The sequence below is a fragment of the Pyrgilauda ruficollis genome, unplaced genomic scaffold, assembly GCF_017590135.1.
Source record: "Pyrgilauda ruficollis isolate IOZ18807 unplaced genomic scaffold, ASM1759013v1 scaffold55, whole genome shotgun sequence".
NCBI lineage: Eukaryota > Metazoa > Chordata > Aves > Passeriformes > Passeridae > Pyrgilauda > Pyrgilauda ruficollis.
The window spans coordinates 3,816,609-3,836,625 of NW_024527155.1; the positions used below are offsets into that span (position 1 = coordinate 3,816,609).

The 20,017-nt window shown below is 41.3% G+C and overlaps 2 protein-coding genes across 2 annotated transcripts in view; one reads left to right on the forward strand and one right to left on the reverse strand.

Moving 5' to 3' along the window:
* Window positions 1-866, reverse strand: part of USH1C (USH1 protein network component harmonin) — a 44,172-nt gene extending 43,306 nt beyond the window's left edge. The window contains exon 1 of the mRNA XM_041481317.1: window positions 783-866. Coding sequence (XP_041337251.1) covers window positions 783-818 — 36 coding nt within the window. The 5' untranslated portion in view covers window positions 819-866. The remainder of the gene's footprint in view (window positions 1-782) is intronic.
* A 3,140-nt stretch (window positions 867-4,006) lies between these two features.
* The window catches only part of OTOG (otogelin), a 91,518-nt gene continuing 75,507 nt past the window's right edge, over window positions 4,007-20,017 (forward strand). The window contains exons 1-12 of the mRNA XM_041481110.1: window positions 4,007-4,058; window positions 4,165-4,225; window positions 4,321-4,375; window positions 5,431-5,521; window positions 12,763-12,855; window positions 13,079-13,233; window positions 13,998-14,116; window positions 14,489-14,694; window positions 16,232-16,362; window positions 17,210-17,316; window positions 18,220-18,329; window positions 19,134-19,259. Of these exons, the coding sequence (XP_041337044.1) occupies window positions 4,007-4,058; window positions 4,165-4,225; window positions 4,321-4,375; window positions 5,431-5,521; window positions 12,763-12,855; window positions 13,079-13,233; window positions 13,998-14,116; window positions 14,489-14,694; window positions 16,232-16,362; window positions 17,210-17,316; window positions 18,220-18,329; window positions 19,134-19,259 (1,306 nt within the window). The remainder of the gene's footprint in view (window positions 4,059-4,164; window positions 4,226-4,320; window positions 4,376-5,430; window positions 5,522-12,762; window positions 12,856-13,078; window positions 13,234-13,997; window positions 14,117-14,488; window positions 14,695-16,231; window positions 16,363-17,209; window positions 17,317-18,219; window positions 18,330-19,133; window positions 19,260-20,017) is intronic.

Below are 20,017 nucleotides of genomic sequence, written 5' to 3' on the forward strand. Positions count from 1 at the left end.
TACCAGGTGGCAGATACTTCTGTAAAACATTACATTACTTTGTGGAAATTGCATGTCCTAGCAGATAAAAAAACCCCAAAAAACAAACAAACAAAAAACCAAATCAAATCAACCACAACTTCCTCCACAAAACAAAACAACCCCCCACAAAACACTACAGAAAACCTTAACCTGAGAGAGTCCTAAACGGCTTGGCAAAAACATCTTTTACACATGTAAACTATTTTCCTCCTCCTTCCCTTATAATTAGAGCTTTTTGAGAGTTCCTCGCTCATTCAATTTTGCGCTCTGCCGAGCACTTATTTAACCGGATAAATGACAAAACGACGGTGCCAGGCAGCCCGAGCCGCTCCATGTATCAAGTGCGTTTGCACATGAGCGCCCAGCTGCGCCGGGAATGTTAAGGTGGAACCCGAGCGGGCCGAGCCCCGCCGGGTGCGCGCAGGGCTGAGCGGGCACTGCCAGCGCCTGGGCTCCAGCACCTGCCCCGAGCAGCACCGGCTCCAGCGGGGCATTCAACAAAAAATTAACTGTTCCAAGCCCTGAAAACGCTCGTGCACTGGGGAACGTTCCTCTTCTCTCCCTCTCTAAAGGCTTTAACACCCATCCCGTCCCAGGAGGCTGCCACCCGCGCCGGTGGCAGGGCAGTGCAAAGTCCCCGAGCTTCTCCCTTCCTGCCCCGCGGCTCAGCGGGACACAGCCGTGCCCGGCCAGGGGGGCTGTGCCGCCCGCAGCCTCCGCTGCAGCCGGGGAGGCGGCCCCGGCCGTCCCCGCCGCCTCACCTTGTGCCGGAACTCTCGGGCGACGCGGCGCTCCATGGTGCGGCTGCGGGCGCTGCGCGGGTGCGGGCGCTGCGCGGGTGCTGCGCGGCGCGGGGCGGCTGCGCGGGCGAGGCCGCGCCCCGGGGCGGTGAGAGGCGCGCCCGCCGCCGCCTCCGGCAGCCCCGGCATGGCCGGGGACGAGCAGCCGGGCAGCGCTACCCGCCCTGGGCTTGCGGCCGGAACGGCCGAGAAAGTAGAAGGAAAATAAACATCCATCCATACACGGCGCCCTGCCCCGCGGTGTGCTAGCCGGGCTTCTCCCTGGGCTGGTTTGTGCAACTGGCTTTCCTCACACGGCACTCAGCTCCCATAGCAATTTCCCTCCTGTGTTTGTAGGTATGCATGCCTGTCAGTAACACTAATAGTTTTAAGGAAAGCACGAAGTTGTGAACTTTAAAACACCCGGGTTAAAAACAAAACAACTAAACAAAAAACAATCTGAGCCCAAACAAACAGAAAAAAAATTTGCTTCAATGAACTGTTGTACGGCAAATAATCTCAACTTCTTTAGGAAAGCAGAGTGAAGCTAATGCATCATTGTCGAAATCAGAATTCCCCCAGCCTTTCCCACAATGTTGTTGCTTACAGAGTCTCTGGCTGCTATGAGTAACTGCAGAAGAATCAAGCTCGGAGCACCTGAAAATAAACCTATTTTGGACTAATCTCTTTCATACTATTTTGTCTTGAGCCGGTTCTTCTCCGGCTTTCCCTACCGTGGTTCAATATCATAGATTTCCTCAGTCAGGAGGGTAGTGACTGCAGGACACCTGCTCACCCAACTCTCTCGGTCTCCACGCAGAATCACCTTTAACCACGTAACTCCAGAGAGAGCAGGGTTTGCTTAAGGACAGGTAACTTACCTCTCCTCCTTCCAACCGAGTGGAAACTTATATGAATACATATAAAAACATGATTTAAAAAATTCCATTCTGTGGAAGCCCCTGTGTTCTATTTTATTATTTCTGTGTGATAACTTGTGTAAGCTATATCGGCTCATTAGAAACTGCTCTTAGCCCTTTCAGATGGTTTTGCTGTATTGGAACATTCCAGCTGTATGTACACTACCCATTTCTCATATCAGGTGTTAGGAATATGAGAGGAGTACATATTAAGCCTGTATACAAATTAATACAGTTGTTTTCAAAAAACGTTTTTCTCTTAAAATTGCAACTATTAATTCATAAATCACTTTTACCTAAGTTCCAGTATCACGCAATAACAAAAAGCTAGTCTCTCCACACGGTTACAGATTTTCTTCCATGCACATGCAAAACAAAACTGTCTTGTATTTGAAAAGAGAAAGAAGGAAACACAAAAAATTTAAAGCACGCATTGGAACCCATGCATGTTGTGTCTCTAAATTTACATATAATCTAGAACAATCATTGATTATCTATCAAACATTTCTAGAAGGCTTTACAGGAATAGATCTTATCCAAGCTCAAAGTTATGTACATTTGAAAGAAAGTAACTGGTTTTTATGATACAGATAAACTTTCCAGGAGTCAGAAACTCCTTCATGTAGTAAAGAATTGTGGAACTTCTCCTGGTGATGTGAAAACTGCCCCAAATCATCATGTCAAGGACACAGTGCAGGATGACAAACTTGGTGGGCTGTTATTCTGCTATTACATGAATTCCTGTGCTCTACTGTGCTTAAATACAAAGCAAACAAATCCACAAAGCTAACTCCTGCTCCAAAACTGGAAGTTGTATAATCATCAATAAATTTATGAGATGGTTCTGAAGTTTTCATTGCTTCAAATGCACCATATATTAAAAGATGGTAAAATTATGACTGTTTAGTATTTTTAGATAATGAAATCTTTCCTAGGAAGAAATCAAATTGCATCTAAATTGGTTCTAAATTAGCTTCAATTCTTGTTTGCTACTTGTGGTACAAAGAGAAAATGAACAAAGTGAGCAGCTCATTTAGTAGGCAAAGAAATACATTAGAGTGTGTGTTGTGTAACCGGATCCCTGCTGCTTTTATCTACTTTCTCTACTGCCATTAATGTAACTTGGATCAGTGAAAGTGCACCAAAGCTAAGCACATGCTGCACTCAGAGCAGGTATAGGCTGAGTCTAGCACATAGTTCTAAAAATTCGTTTGGGTTTATTTGGAAAAGGCTGTGTCAAAGTTAAAGGCTATCTTTTATTTCTCACTTTTTTTTCCTCTCAAGCACATTCTCCCTCCAACACTTACAGGAGGGAACAGAATTCTCAGTGAAAACATCACTAGTTTTCCATCATTTCATTAGAAATGAAACGCAAGAAACACAATCCACAGGGACAAATTACAAAGGCAGAAAAGAGATCTTTTTAATGACTTACTGTTAACAGACTTCCCAAAGCAGTCAGAAAAGGCCCCTTTTTATCTGAGACAGTTTCTCACCTGGTATGGGCAGCTTCTAAAGCTTCTGTCATAAGATATGCAAACCTGAAGAATGATGGGGAGAGAGACAGCAGCAGATGGGAAAGGGAAAATAACAGGAAAGGTAACAGTGATAGGAGGAGAGAAAAGGGAAAATCATAATGGGAGGAAGCACATTTAATCATGAAGGGTGAAAAAAAGAAAAAATAGGAGGAATAAACATGGAAAAGGCTCCAAAGAGAGCTCCAGAGTGTGAATTCATAGTAAAAAAAAAGTTATCAGAAGCTATGGAAACCATCCATACACCTTAGCTGCATGCTGCGTGCAGTGTATGTCTCACTTACGCCTGAAATTATTCAAGCCCTGACACCTCTTTCAGTGGGGCCGCTGCTCCGTGCTGAGCACGGACAGGGTTTGCCGCTCCCGGTAGGAGCGGGCGGCTCCGGGCCGGGCTCGGTCCGTGCTCATCCCTGGAGCGGCGGGAGCAGCCCCGGCTCCGCTGGAGCGGGCGCTTGGAGCGGCGGTCGCGGCTGCTGCTGCCGAGACAGCGGCACACGAACCTCCCAAAACCGCGGAGAGCGGGCAAATGGAAGTGAACGTGTGGAGGCGGCGAGGTCAGCAGCGGGCACAGCCAGGGCGGCAGAGGCGATGGCGGGGCCGGACCCCGCTGCCGGGCGGGGGGCGGTGTCCGGGCAGGGCCGGGCCGGGGGCGGGCGGCGGATAAACCCCCCGGCCGCCCCGCCCGGGAGGGCGGGATGAGCTCGGGGCGCAGGTAGCGGCCGCAGCTCCGCGGGAAGCCGCTGCCGCTCGCATGGAGACCCGGCTCCTGCTCGGGGCGCTGCTGGGCGCCTGGCTGTCCTCAGGTGAGTGTCCCGCCGGCCGGGCACCGCATAGGCACGGCACGGCACGGTATGGGAGGGTGGACAGGGCAGCCCGGGCCATCACTAACCTGCCGCCCTCGCCTTCCAGCCCTGTCTCCGTGGGGTGCCCGGGCGGAGCTCCCGGCCGACCTGGACCTGCCGCTCCCCAGGTAAGAGCCGGCCGGGGCGCAGCGGGCTCGTTCCGGGCTGGGTGGGTGCCTGCGCTGCCCGGGCCGAGCCAACCCTGCTCTTTTCTCCCCCTCAGCCCAGGCAGCGCCGCGGGAGCCCGGAGCGGGGGCGGCCTCGCCGCGGCGGCGCAGGTAAGGATGCGGACCGGGCTGGGCAGCACGGCACCTCGCTGGGGACACCGGGACACCGGGGTGGGCAGCTTCCCACCAGGCAGGCCCCGGAAAGAGAGCATCCACCACTTTGCATCCCGGGCTCGTGGGGCTGATGAGTTCAGGTGGTGCTACGCTCCCAGCGCCGCTGCCCGGGGAGAGCCCTCTGAGGGGGCTGGCGGTGCAGGACAGAGGGTTGTGTGTTCTGGTTGTCGTCAGCATGATGTGCTCCTCAATTATATACCTGCACATTGCTGGGATACTGTCTGTATTTTAGTGCTAGAACAGCGAGAAAAGATTGTGTGATTGTATGCAAAGCTTTAGCTTGTTCAAGAAGTTATGTGCTGTGCAAAGCATCCTTGCTCGAGGAAAAGTTGAGGTCTGAGGTCAACAATTGCTTTGTGGGAGCCTTCTTGCCTCTCGGTAGAGGTAAATGAGCTGGCAGTATCGGGTCACTACAGCTCAGCACTCAAGTTTTTGGATGTGCTTTGTCTTGGCAGCTCGACTGTGTCACTCATGGCACGTTGCTGAAATGTAATTAGGGTGTGTGGTTCCCGCTCCCTTGTTCGAGGGTGGGAAAAGGAAAGGTTGCTTTGTAGTCCTTGTTCGTGGCTCCTCAGAGGGAGTCACCTTTCTCTCTGCTTTCTCCCTGCTCTTTCTGGGAAAAGCTCAGCAAAGAAAAAATGTCACATAACTGTAAACAGGTAACCAAATCAACCACCAATAATAGTGAGTGCTCCTGGATAAAGGTTCTCCCACCAAGAATTCAAGATGTACTAATAAACTTTTTTGTTTCTTTCTGGTTTAGCTTGTTGAGCAGAAGTCTTCAGTAAGAAGTAGGTTTAGGAGGAAGGAAGAAGAAAAATATTGAAGTCTTGAGTAGAGTACTTTTTACTTTACAGTGGTGTTTTTTGAGAACTTTATAGTAAGCCAATACAAAGCAATGATCTTACGAAAAATGGTGAATTTACTGACAGACAGAAGAGATTTTTAAGTGTCTTGTTTATAGCTGCTGATTTCTTTGTTCTTTCTGAAAGGAGTCTGGAATGGCAGTTTATAACACTTCACCTACAGCAATGTCCTTGTCTCGGAACAGGAGAATTCACAGTATGAAATGTGACCCACCCAGTAAGTTTTTTATGTTTCTACATAAAGTGACATCTCTAGTCCCTTATTTTCTGCTTTGTTTAGTCATTCCTAGGAAGAAAAAAATTCTAAAATAGGTAATACAGGCCTTAATGATAATGAGGCTTTACCTTGTTTGGTTTCAAGGGTACCCAGGAGTATGGAAATTTGTTGTGGAGCTTCACCTAGCTTCAAGTTTACACCTGGTTCTAATTTGATAATTTGGAAGACTATTCCTAACCACAGGTTTTGTAATAAAGGGTTTTTGGAAAGGAAGTCTTCTCTTATTGTGGTATATGTAAAAATGTGGATTGATATTTAGACACCAGTAAATTGCCTATCCTGTACCTTTTTTGTGCTTGGAGGTTGGTTGTTTGTTTTTGCTGAGGTAACCTGCAGATGCTTTTTGTGTGTACCATCTATGGGTTAGCAGGATAAGGCCCTTTTGGCCACCAGCTTGCAGTGGTGGGCATTTGCTTGAGGAATGTGCATCTTTAGTTTTTGATTAATCTTCTTTTCAGAAGTGAAGTGGACAGGCTTAAAATACCTTTGGTAAAGGGTAAGGGTTTTCTGTGTTAACTCTGAGAAGGGTCTGTGTCATGCTTGTGTTGTGCACAGGAGAAGAATGAGGCAAAATAATTCTGAGTAATTTTAGTTAGTTTTGCAAACTCTCTAATTTCTCTTTAGTCAGCCTGATTGCATTGGATGTGGGACCTACCTTAGAGTGAAGAGTCTCAATTTGCATCTCATAGCTTTACAGCTCCAAGAGCAAGATATGTGGAATGGGCTCATAATTTGTGACAAGGGTTGTGTAATCTCCAGAAGCTTTTAATGTCTTCAGTACACACTGTTTTCAGAATGTTTTGGGAAGTGTGTAGCTGAATGTGGAGGAATGATTTACAAGAGTTTAGGGAAGCATAATATTGCTCAAATAAAAATTATTACCTATTAATAGCTCTCCAGTTTATGAAAAAAATCATAGCTTCTGTATGATAAAATTGCTTTAGAAACCTAGCATGCTATACTGATAAAACTTCCTCTGTTTTTGAGGCTTGCACCATCTTATTGACCAAGAAGTTGTTTTGCTTTTTTTATATACTAAATAAGGCAGCTGACAAAGAGAAGATATGCAGATCATGCTGAGAAATTTGTTGTCATAATAATTTTGTTTGTTTCCCTGGGTTTAGTCTTTGCCTAGTGAAAATTTCTTTAATTAGAACTAGTAGGTTTCATTTTTTGCTTCAGATCTGGAAAGCTTCTAAGGTGTGTTACTGTTCAAGTGTACAATAAAAACTATGCACATAAACCCTTTGCAAAACTTCTATTAAAGAGCTTTTGTCAAGGGTTTATGTGCAAGTTTATTGCTTCTTAAATAGCCCTAATATTTAAGAAATGGAAGAATAAATGTGGAGCTAGGGAGAATAACATATTTACAGATGTCTCATGCTAACTCATCACATGGCTAAGCTTCTAGAGGAGGATGCAGTAATGATGGCAAGAATTAGGTTTTATTGCTCTCTGTAGATGTAACAGTATAAAGTTTTTGTTCTCTTTCTGTGAGGCAGAACTATTCAGTGTGGGTTTTCCATTTCTGATGTATTTATTTTGGAAAGGCAATGTTGTTGAGCACAAACCTTAAAAATTATCAATGATTGCCCATACTTGAAGGCAAATAAAAGCACTATTCAAGTCTTTTAAACAGTGGAATGCATAGGCTTGAAAGTTTAGTTTTTAAATCACAGTGAAGTGTGTGGCAAATGGAGTCTATTGTCTGTGTGTGAAAGATTTGTTAAAAAACAAAATAATAACCTGATCTGTATTGTACAGTGCTCCTAATACTTAGAAAAATAGTTTTTCCTTTTGGTCTCTCCAATTTAAAGAGAGATGCAAGCTGTGATAACTCTGCCCATGGAGTGGGATTTGCAAACATCTGGGGATATATGAGATAATAAACCTTCTTTGTTTACAAACCTGAACAAATGGAAACCCAAATCAATGACAAAAAAAACCCAAACCAAAACAGCAGCTGTCATCTGCTTTCTCTACTTTAGCAATGTCTCCAAGAATATTATTCTTTGAAATACTTGTAGACCTGTATTCTTCATGCAATACCAGTTTTTCTTGGATTCTGTAACTCTATAAAGATAAACCAATTTGTTTTCTGTGGAATGAGTGCATCACTTTTGCAAGAGATCTCTTTACCTTTGTGTTGTATTAGTCAAATGAAAGCATTTCAGAAAGTGATGTAGTGTCTTATCTGTCAGTGGAACGAAAAATTTGCATTAGCACAAGCAAACACCATGAGAAAAGTTCTGTGGTAGTTTCTTGTAGCCAGGGAACACAGGATTTGAAATGTGTATCAGAATAATTGAAGTTAACATGCAGTTTATGTAGCTGTTCAACTTTTAACTTCCTTCCACAAAAATCTTACTCATGCAAAATTTAAAAAATAGCAAACAATTAATTAAAAAAAAAAAAGACCCAAACAGGAAACTCCTGAGCTAAAGCATATTAAGAACCTGGAACAGGCAAACCAAATTATTTCTGGAAGTATTCAGGCTCCTGCTGAGAATTTCTAACATTCTAAGCACTACAAATTTTCTTGTGTTGAAATGCTGTAACAGGCATAAGTAATGGAAGTCACAGAAGATGTTTATCCCTTTCAATGTCTGCTTGAAAACTGATTTCAGGAGATGTACCAGAACAGAAAATAGGCAACTAACTGGAAGGCTCTTGGAATTGAATTGTTAAAATTGTACCATAACTGGAAGGCTCTTAAAATTGAAGGGTTAAAATCTCATTCACCTCAGAATCCCAGAGAGAAAAATTTTACATCCTGTAAAATGGCATCCTGCTGAAGCCTGTGTGCCAGGGAAAACCTGTGCCACTGCAGGCAGGTGCTCTCAAAGACTATGAAGTTGAAGGGTAAAAAAGAATGCAGGAAATACTTGTGTTAATTCTGCCATAGCTGAAGGAGCACCTGAAAACTTGCACCTAGAGAAACGTGCAGTGGAAATTATGCAGAGTTACAAAATATAGAGTTTCAGGGAAGTTAACTGCAAAAATTTAAATATTACATTTTAAGTATATATTCTACTCTTTTATGTGTGGCTTTAGATCTAATTTAGGTTTCTTGTTAATTCTTATCCTGATCTGCTTTGCTTTTTCACTTTTCCATTCAAAAATAAAATGTTGTTTTTAAATAATTGGTTATTTTAGTATTGTTATTACCTTCAGACTCTTCAACTGAACTACTCTTCAAATCTTGCATAGCTACTTTAAAAATGTATAATTTTTAAAGAATTCTGAAAAATAGAATTCCTGTCTATTTCTGTAAATGATCTCAAATTTCTAAAGCTGCTTGGGTCAAAATTGATGCCTAGGCAGAATCATAAGAACTGAAGGCATGGGCTGGATGTTGTATCTATCTTGGTTTAGCAAAACTTTCACTTCAGATTTCTACATTAATCTTTCATACTTAAACTTTTCTGTCCAAGTGAATCTAGTAATGAATACCCTGGAAGGAAATCTGTATCTACTATTTTGCATTAAGCATTTTTTTTTCATGCTGTGTTTAAAACAGTAGAAAAAATAGTAATACTAGGAAGTACTTAATGTTTTACAGAAAAATACTCATAGAATAGTACACATCAGGTACAAATTTTAAAGAATTAGTAGTGTACTGGTGATAATGGTGTATTACTGTGAGGTCAGACCTGAGCTCAAGCATTTGTATTCATGTGGTAGTTCAAGCAAAAATCAAGTATTTCAAAATGGATGTTTTCTTGAATGAAAGTGAGAATTTTATTTTAGATGTTTCTTTCATTTAGTATCTTATCTTTTGTGTGGAATACGTAGAGAAGGTTTCTTTGCAGTTACTTCCTTGTGCTCCAAGAGGAGAGCATTTCTTTTGTGACTCTATCTCACTTCATGCTCAAGGGCTCCACATTATATAAATTACTTATTTTATTCCTAATGACCATGTTGGCTCAGATGACCAAATCATGGATGAGCAAGTCAGGACATAGAGTTCAACTGGAATTGAAATAAATTCAGGAGATTTTAAGTATTCATTGGAGAAAGAAGTAATGTAAGAAAGCAGATAAAGCTAAGTGTGCCACATCAGAGATGCAAAGCCCCAAAATACATTGCATCAATAATAATAATAATTCAAAATAAATTTGTATTTTGGTGAAGATACAAGATGCGTTTGAACAGATATCATGATGCTTCTAGGGAATGTCTCTGTGTGGAGCTTGGACACTGCTCTGCAGAGCCCCTTGCAGGGAGGCTGTATTGGAGTCACACTTTTTCAAAGGCTCTGATAAATAATGGGTCAAGGTTCTGCTACTGCTCATAGAAGAGTTTAAATATGGGATGGACTGAAAAGGAGGCCCATGTGCTCAAGGGACTAAAATAACCCTACACACGGGGCTGCAGCCTAGTCAGTAATTACAGGGGGTTGGAGTGTTTAAGCTGAGAAGAGCAGAGTAGAATTCAGACCTGTGTTACAAAATGATCCCAAGTCTTAATCCTATTTGAAAAAGAAGGACTTTGAGGCTGGTTGCTTCATCAGAACGATGGTGGAATTATCATGGTGATCTTCAGGTTCTAGAAATGCCATTATTACTTATGTGAGTCAAATCATGCCACTTAGGCCTACTATTTTCTGCTAGAAAATTCTCACCAGTTTTCAGTTTCAGATTCCAACCCAGTGCACTCAGCTGGCATAATGTCAAAGGGGAAAGAGGAGCTGAGGAGTTTTTAACAGGTGTTGCTTTCAGGTTAATGGAGGACAAAATATTCTTCTGTAAGTTTTCCTAATTTTAACTTTCAGTTAGTCTTGATGTCTTTTCCTTTTCTGCAAGTATGAAAATGTTTCTTGCATTTCTAGTGGAGAGAAACTTTTGATGGGGTCATATGGGTTAGCTTATTTGGAGAGCTCATATTCCTTTAATGTCAAAGATTAGAATGAACCCCTTGTTACAGGATATTTTTTCTGAATACTTTGGGAAGTATTTCTGTGTTAATGGATCAGAATGGGATGATGAAAGGAGGCCACACTTAGAGTAGTAGGAGCATTAAATGTGATCTGAGACAATGCTGCTTCCCTCATTACCTGCTTAATTATTACTGTTTGCACACACAGATGTTCTATGCAGTGTAAGGAAAGACACTTAACAGTGATGTAAAAAGGGATATAAACAAATACAACAACTGAGATAATAATATTTTCTTAGAACCATACACACACAGGCAGAAGAGATCATCTTAAAGAAAAAAATGCTTGGGATTGAGTAATTTGGTTTTTTTTTGATTCAGGTTTGAGTAACACTCTTTCTCTCTAAAACAGAGCCAGGGAGATCCTTCACAGTGACAGCAAGGGTCCCCAGGTCAGCTGACTGTTTGCACAATCTGAACAAACATGTCTTGGAGCAGGTTACCTGAGCCATGCTTAGAGTGGAATCATTCAACCTGAAACATCAAAAGGGGGCTAACTTCCTCTACGGCTCAGAGGAACATGACTTGCAGCCTAATTGCACATTATTGTAACTGGACAGGCAACAGGGCATAATCTTAGAGAAGCAAAGAACAGAGACCAGAGCTCTGGTTACACAGGTCTCATGACACTCAAGATGAAAGAGATCAATGTCTGCCTCTCTTGACAAGAGGAACAGGCTTTTGCATTATTGACAAGATTGGTCACTGTGAGCATGTAAATGAGATGGCTCAGTCAGGGTAAGTAGGGACCTTTCTGCATGGTGCTTGCATTATTTTTTATTGACCTGACACTGGCCAGGCAGGGAAAGGAGCAGGATAATTGGGCTAGCAGGCAAAGAAGCATTACCTTTTACTTTATCTACCTGCCTTGTTCCTTTAAGCATGGCCTTTTTTTTTTTTTGTTGGAGGGTGGGAGACCCCCTTTTTTTTTTTTTTTTTTTTTTTTTTTTTTTTTTTTTTGGGTTGGAGGGTGGGAGGCTGCTTGTTGAAAGCAAGGGAATCAAAATTAATTGTTTGGACATTTTGAAAATCTTCAAATAATTACTTAGTATTTATAATGGGATTGCAAATGAAAATGGTAATGGCTTGAAGTTGAAAGGGAGTAAGTTTAGGTAAGATATTAATAAGAAATTAATTACTATAAGGGTGATGAGACACTAGAATAGGTTGCTCAGAGGTGTGGATGCCCCATCCTTGGAAGTGTTCAAGGCCAAGTGGGATGGGGCTTTGACAGACCTGGTCCAGTGGGGTTGGAACAAGATGATCTTTAAGGTCCCTTCCAACCCAAACCATTTTAGGATTATTTTTCAAGATTGATGTATTTGTAAAGATAAAGAAAAGAAGGCTGAGCCTTCAGTTTGTATCTTCATGAAACAGTTTCTTCTGAGCAACTTGTCTGCTTTCTGCAAGAGAAGCAGTCTGTATTCTAAAGTACAAAAACTTTTATGATTGCATAATAGCAAATTATTAAAATTAAAATCCTTTCCTAAACAACCTTTATAGGAGCAAATACTAGCAAAAATAAGTGAATGGATCACAATTTTTTAGATGATTTAATCATTAAGTTCAAATTTAGAAACAGGAAACTTTATTTCTTCTTGTGCACGTTTTTCTTTATACTGTGAAAAATTTTGCCATGTTTTGATAGAGATCTTCATAGGGAAAATATAAATTAAAAAAAAAACAAAACCAAAACAAAACAACACCTCCCTCCCCCAAACCAAAACCTGTCATTGCAAGTCAGAGATCTGTGTCTTTATGGAAAGTGTTTGTGGATGGTGTACTTGGAAGCTGTGAGTGGAAGGAGGACAGGCAGGTAAGGATACATAGCTGGGATCAGAACACATGTATTTGTAAGGTAGCTTGCTCTCCTCCTGGCAGAGCTTGCCCATAGGGTGTCACTTGTGTGTGGATGTAGGCTCTGGGCTTCTTTGTGGTGCATACTTGTTCACTTCCTCTAGTCGCTGCTTAAAGGACTGGAAACATGTCAGACCAACAGATGTCACAGACATTTTGATTTGGCTTCCTAAAGGTGCAATAGATTAATGAATCTGACTGTGTAACTCAGGCTGAAGCCTTCACACTGTTTCATTTTTGTGGGCCCGGTTAGGTTCTCCAGGACCTTATTGCTAAAATAGCAACTCCTGTCATTCTCAGAGTTACATTCGGTGAGAGAACTGGGTGTTAAGAAAGAAAACGATCAGACTTTGTTTTTGACGTGCCTTGTTTCTTTTTCCTCTCAGATTCTCTTGCATGTTTTAATGGAGGGGAGTGTGTGTACCGAGAGCTGTGCAACTGCAGTCGATTTAACGCGACGGGGCCGCGATGCCAGACAGGTGTGTAAAGAGAGAAATCTGACTGGGTTCCTGGGCTTGCACTCGTGTTCCCACAGCTACAATGACTACTCTCTGCCTAAAGCTTCCCTTCATGCTGTAGGATTTTCTCCCTCCCTTCTTCTATGTCATTATATTCACAGCATGTGTCATGCACTGCCCCACCTCGGCTGCTGTTCGTATCCAAAAAGCAGCGCTGTGTCTCAAGTGACTCTCCTTTTGTTAGTGTACAACACAGGTGCTGAAAGAGATCATATATGCAGGACATGGGGCCAGTATAACTTTGAAACTTTTGATGGACTCTATTACTACTTTTCTGGGAAATCCACATATGCCCTTGTGAGACACGCTGAACTAGATGAACAGAGCTTTTCCATACAGGTAGGGAATAACACTTCTATGTTTTCTGAACTGTTGTTAAACATGCTAATAATGTATTATTTTTAGGAGATTAAAAATAAATTGAGATGGTAATAGGGGGTTGTAAAATGTAATCTAGAGGTGACTTTAACATGACGTGGGCTACGTGTTACCATAGCCTAGGATGTAAACAGCTGGAATATGTCGCTACAGAGCGCGACACGGTGCAAAGCACCAAGACTCCATCAGAAGGGTGTGCAAGAGATTTGTTACAGCAACATGTTGCTTTTATAGTTTTTCAAGATATTTACACTTACTTAACAGAAACATACATTGCCCATTGGTCATAAGAAAGAAACTAGGTTCTCAATGGGTGAACAGGGAGCCACGTCATTCTGTGAGCCAGCTGAAGTCTCTAACTTTCTACTTGCTCTCTTCCATCACGTTGTCGTAGTGATAGCCTTGGTGTGTTCCTTGAGAGAGATACGGGGCTTTCCTTATTTCCAGGAAGCCTTTGCTGGCTCACAAGAACAGCACGAAATGTCTTTCCCACAGGATTGTCAGGAATAAGACTGATGTGTGTCTTTCCAAAACCTTCTTTGTTCACTCAGAGCTGTGAAAAGACAACTCCATGACCATGGCTATGAACTGCTCAGTTTTTTCCACAAGAGGGGGACCAAACTTCTTGTTCCCATGCTGAGTGCAGATTTGGGGGTATTAGTTCTGTTATGTGTTTATTATTAAGAATTTGATTAAAATGTTGATTTTGTGATTTTATTTGGCAGGTGAATAATGATCCTGAATGCCATTCTTCTCCTTATTCCTGCAAAAGGTCCATTAGTTTATTCTTTTCTGGAGATGAACAGATCAAGATGAGCAGTGAAGTCACCTACAAAGGATTTGGGTAATTGCAGTCATGTTTCTCATGCTGTAGTTACACTGGAGTTAATATCATGGTACCATTTCGATAAGAGATGTAAACATGTTCTTTGGTAGACTGAAAAAGCAACCAGACCACAGCTGCAATAATTACTCTCCATTTACAGAGTTGTGTCTGAGAAAGGTGATAGCTAAGTTAGTGGTATATAGAATTAAATATAATCATTGGCATTCATGATCTTTGCTGTTATTTGCAAATTCATTTCATTTAGTGGAGTTATTCAATATTTACATCAGGGATTTTCAGTTGTATGAGGAAGGCATCAGCAAGTCATTTCTTTTTAATGGTTACATTTCCTAACATAATATTATTTTTGGTGCTGTGTTGTCATTCCAGAGTAAAATTACCTTATGTTATTGGAAACATACACATCCAGAAACTAGCTGGATACTTCCTGGTCAGGCACCAGTATGCCTTCACCCTGGCTTGGGATGGTACATCTGCAGTGTACATCAAAATGGCACCAGAGTACCTGGGCAAAACCCACGGACTGTGTGGGAACAACAATGCTGTTCTGCAGGATGATCTGGAAACTAGTTATGGTGAGTATTTAAGATACTTCCAGTTGTGCAATATTACTTTCTTAGTTTTCAGTTGTAATGCTGATTGAATTTAAGTTGGGTGAGTTTTGAAATGGAAAATATGTTATGGAGGTATTTCTGCTAAATTATATTTAGTGAAGAGGACTAGTTTCAATGTAGGTGGGGCTCTTGGGAGGAAGATTTTAAAGCTGTCTTACTCAATTATCTACAATGGTATTTGTATTTAATTTTCCTGGGACCTGAAAGGTAAAATCTGCTTTTAAATGTTCACTGCCCTTTTAGAAATTTTGTGACCTGTGGAAGCCTGAGGCATTGCTATTGGAAATAAATCAATAACTAGTAAATCAAATTAATGAAAACTGTCAAATTGTGTTTGATCTGGCATTTCATATGTGCTAACACTTTCAGAAATAATCAGTGATCTTTCAGTGTCAGCTTCAGACACTTCCAAAAGGCTTGGCTTTCAGTAAATAATGAGTGAAGACATCTATATAATGAGTAAGGAAAAAAAACCACCCAGAACAGGGAGAAAAGATCAGTCCTTTGAAAAGTATCCCAAGTGAGGCCATAAAAACTTCTGGAGATACGGCTTTGGGCTGTTTGACTGTTGGCTCCTGTTTAACGTGAGGATATTTCTGTAGAGCAGTCCCTCAGAGCTCAGAGTGGATGTGGTTTCCTCTCTTGTTGGTGCATTCCCCTCAATTTCAGAAAGCACCAGCCCTGCCCAGTTAACAGTCATTACCCCCACTGATACTTGGCTCACTAAATCAAGTTTTTTATACTAATACCAAGATCAAAGGGTCATTTCCCCAGAGACATTTCTCTCTCCTCTTACCTTTCTTAGTGTCTCCAACACTTAAAGCTGCATTTGTAGCACGAGCGAGTGAATTCACTGTGCATGAGCTTTATCCACTTGGCTTGGGGAGCAGTAGAAGTAAAGATGTGCCAAGATATGCATTTTTGGGTAATCCAAGTGGTAATCAATGCCACCACCTGTACAAGGTGGATAATAATAATGATGGATTAATTGGTTTAACCCTAGTGTGGACATTTCTACTTAAATAAGAATCACACCCATATTTGACTAATTCAGACAATAATTTTGTACCATTGCAATGACCCAGGAGTGCCTCACTTTTCTAGGGTTTGGACTCCCTGTTGGGCATTCTATCATAAAGTAGCAGCATCGACCTATATATTATTTATTAATTTAAGATTTTTATTAAACCTTTTCTTTCCTTTATTCCATTGATGGACTAAGGCAGGCGTAGTCCTTCTCCCTTAAATCCCTTCTTTGCCAAGTTGCTTAAGCTGTTTTCTGCCACCTGAAAACCCACTTCTCTAGTTCCTTTTAAAAGTATTTTTTTGCTTCTTGAAAGGACCAGATTGATTTCAGCTGATTCACTTGGTAGTGGGAAGGGTTAGGTGTTCTGTTCTTGGTGTGCTTTGATTATTGAAACATTTCCCTGGGAAATCCTATAGAAACACTGTTGTTCTTTGAAGTGACTGTGTGACTCTGTGTGTGTATCTTGTGTAGGAAAACTGACAGATGATGTAACAGAATTTGTAGAGAGCTGGCAGGAAAATCCTCCACAAGGAACACCTGACTGGGACAAATCTCTTCTCAGTGAGCCACCATGCCTGACACAAAGCCACGAATCTCTGCAGGTTTGGATCAACACAAAAGGGTTATTGACATAGCTGGTGATTCTAATTGGAGCAAGCATTTGACTTAATTTGAATTTTCAGTAAATAATTTGACAACTTTTAAACCTTTGAAGGAGACTGGAAATATTTGCATCTTTTTTGGGAGAGATAAATTAAAATGCTTGCTGCAACAGGTCTTCCCTTGTCCTCTCATCACGCACTGCCCTCCCCTTTCTTTTGTATTTAATTCTTGATCTGTTCAAATATTATGCTGTCTGCATAGCAGCTGATAGAACTGCTTGACTATGAAGCTGAATGAGTCACAAGTTGTAAAATGTGGGATTCTTCTAGAACTTATCCATAGGAAGGATAGAAAGAAGCAGGGAAGCAAAACCAGAGTCAGAGCATTATTTGCTCTGTCATTATTTGCCAGTGTTTAAAAAGAGAATTATTGTTGCTTTTTTCCCATGACTTTGAAGCAGTTTTTCCTTTTAATTAGTATTTTCAGGATACAACCCTTAAATTAAAGTGCTTTGAAACTAAAGCTGGTGCCAACTATGGTTTATTTCTCTTGCCTTTTACTGTGTAATTCAATTGAAATGAAGGCTTTTTCAGGTTGTCTTGGCTTAGTTGCAAAATTATCTGTGCCCTTTTTGGGCACTGCTATGACCTTGGATGAAAGATTCAATGTTATGGGAACTCTGACATGGAGAGCAATGTATTACTAAACTCTGCTTCTGTTTGGTGAGAGGAAAGTGATTCCTAGTCACAGACAGATGTCTATTCTGATTTTCCAGAGCATTCTGTTTTATTCTGCTTATGTTTATTTTTGCAAACCTCATTACAACAGCTGTCTCTTTCATTTCAGAGGGCATATGCTCTGTGTAATATCCTGTTACATCCCCCATTTAAACAATGTCATGAGTATGTGAGTCCTCTTTCTTTTATGGCAAGCTGCACAAATGACCTCTGCATGTAAGTGAATGTTTTTGGCCAATTCAAAGCTATTATAAAAAAAAAACCCATGGTCCTTTTATCATGAGAATGAATTATAGATGTTAAATGAGCTGATTTGTGACATTCTCTGCACGTAAGTTTTTATCTAACATTGTTCTGTTATTTTACTTTTCTCATTTGTTCTGGTTTTGCCACTCTGGAATGCTGTGGAGTTGTTCCTGTTTTCTTTGGTATAAGAATGATCAAATTCAGGCCCAGATGTTTTCCAGTTGTGTTAGTCTGTCTCCCTTGAGTATGTCATCTGAGTGTGCAACATCCTTAGGTGCTTTCTGCCATTCTAAAGCCTCTTACTATAGTGAAAAGTCAGAGTCAATGGGCAGGTTTGGCTTCTGTCATGCTGTGTGGTCCTCCATTGAAAAGAGGAATTTGATAACCATTTGAACTTATGCTAACATTTCATAATCTGCTATACTCCTGTTCTGAGCAGTTTTGACTAGTTAAATTAAAAAAAAAATGAGGCAGGTCAGAAGATAATTTCCATTTCTTGTACCCTGGTGGCTCACTGGTAGAAATTTTACACTTCCTTCTTGTGACTTTTCTGCAGGATATTACTCCTGTAAAAATTGAGCTTTACTGAAGTCTCCCTATACTGCTGTATTTCAGGCTTTTGTGGAGTTTTTCAGGGAAATAGTGTCAGGTCTCAAAAGTATTGAAACTTACATTGATGACCTCTCTTCCAGGGTGGCAGACAGTTTTTACCCTTTTAAGACTTTTAACCCAGTCCAACAGCACAGTACCTTAGAACATTGTTAAATTAGATTCAAACAGCAAGGCTGAATGCAGTGCAGGAGCATTCATGAGGTTATGACGGTGTGTTTGAACGGAGGTACAAAATGATATGTCACCTTTTGTTTGTGTAAGGTCAGCAGCTGATGATGCAACTTGGTGTCGAGCGCTCACCGAGTACGCCAGAGCGTGTGCCCAAGCAGGAAAACCGCTTCATGGATGGCGTCTGCACTTCCAGCAGTGTGGTAATGCCCCTGCTCCTCTACTTGGAAATGCTGCTTGGTCCTTCTGTTTTGAAAAGGCTGCCCTTCATAGTTTCAGTTCTTTGCCTTTCTCCAATTTTGGGCTCATGTAATTCATAATGAAATGATTAAGTGAGTCAAACTCACTTCAAGGCTACATAAATGCAATGAATTTTCTCTTTAATATGTGCAATTTGTACTGAATTTTTTTAAATTTTATTACAATGTGATTCTTTAAGATGGTTAAACATTTTTATTTTCATGGAGCTACTCTTTCAAATATTGCCAAAGTCTTCATGGCTTTGTGATATACAAAATGTATGTCACGAGTGTTAAAATCAAATCTAAATTGCACTTGCATAAGACTTCATCTTACAAGTCACATAATGTAAGTTTGAAAGATGTTATCTGATTTGGTTGCCTGCCTGGAACACAGGACCAAAACTGCTTTGTCATCCATGATGGAAGATTTCTACTGTGGTTCCAAAAAATCTCTGTTAATGAGTGTCCTGACTGCTTCTGATGATGGTCTGAGAATCTAAATAGCTCTCTGCTGTGAGAAAGTGTGGTTTAAGATTATTCCTTCTTGATGCACCTTTAATGGAGAGAATGTGAATATGTAAATATGTGCCAGTCCTCTGTGTGTTAGGAAAGCCATTTTAGACATTGTTTAGTGTTTATCTAGAGAACAGATACTCAGCTGACATGCCAGCAGATAGATCCCTGAAAGGAACATGTGCAATCTATTGGTGCCCTGTGACAGTAGCTCTAGACCTTTTCATTTCTCTGTCTGTTCCTGTATTTCAGTCATTACCTGTGCTGAGCCCTTGGCCTACAGTGAATGCATCAACTGCTGCCCTGTTTCATGTCACCAGCAGTCCCAGTGCATTGGCAGTGAGCTGCACTGCGTTGATGGCTGCTACTGCCCAGACGGTGAGTTCTGCTCCTCAGGGACACGCCTGCTTCCACACAACGTTCAGGTTGTTCCTCCCCAGGTTTACATCCCTCGCTGACCTACCCAGATTGAAAGCAGGAGCTCTTTATAAACTGAGTGGATAACTGACCTTGTTTTCCTTACTGACAGGAGCCTTTTCCTCCCTCTAAAAAGTAGGAATAGGTTTCAGCTCAGGTCCACATTCTAGCTGTACAGCTACACAATTTCAGTGACAAATGGGGTTTGCTCTTGTGTTACAGGGCAGGCATCCTCCTGCTTGTGGTGATTGCTGTATGTTTCTTGTTGGTTAGGGGGAGGATTATTTTGGTAGCTTGGGTTTTTTTGTTTTACATTCTTTTTCCTGGTTAGGGTGCTTAGAAAAGCTCAAAACCATTACATAAATAAAACTGATTCCTGTGGCCAGGAACAGGTTTTGAAATTGAGGCTTTTAGATTGTTGTACAATTCTGGCAAGTGACGTATTTAGCAGTGTGGTCTGTAGCAAAACTTTGCCCTCATCACCAAATTAGATATTGATATCCAGTTTTCCCCTAGTTATTGGCTTCTGTTGAGTACCAAATTCTATCTAAAAGAGGACAGAGAAAGTTATGCCATGGGTCAAGTCCTGCCTCTTATAGTATCCTGATTATTTATAAGTTTAATCATATTTGTCATGAATTATGTCTGTTATGGTAAAGCCTTTTTTTTTTCCTGGTCCTCTAGTAAGAAAAAAAAATTATAGTAATAAGGAAAAAAGG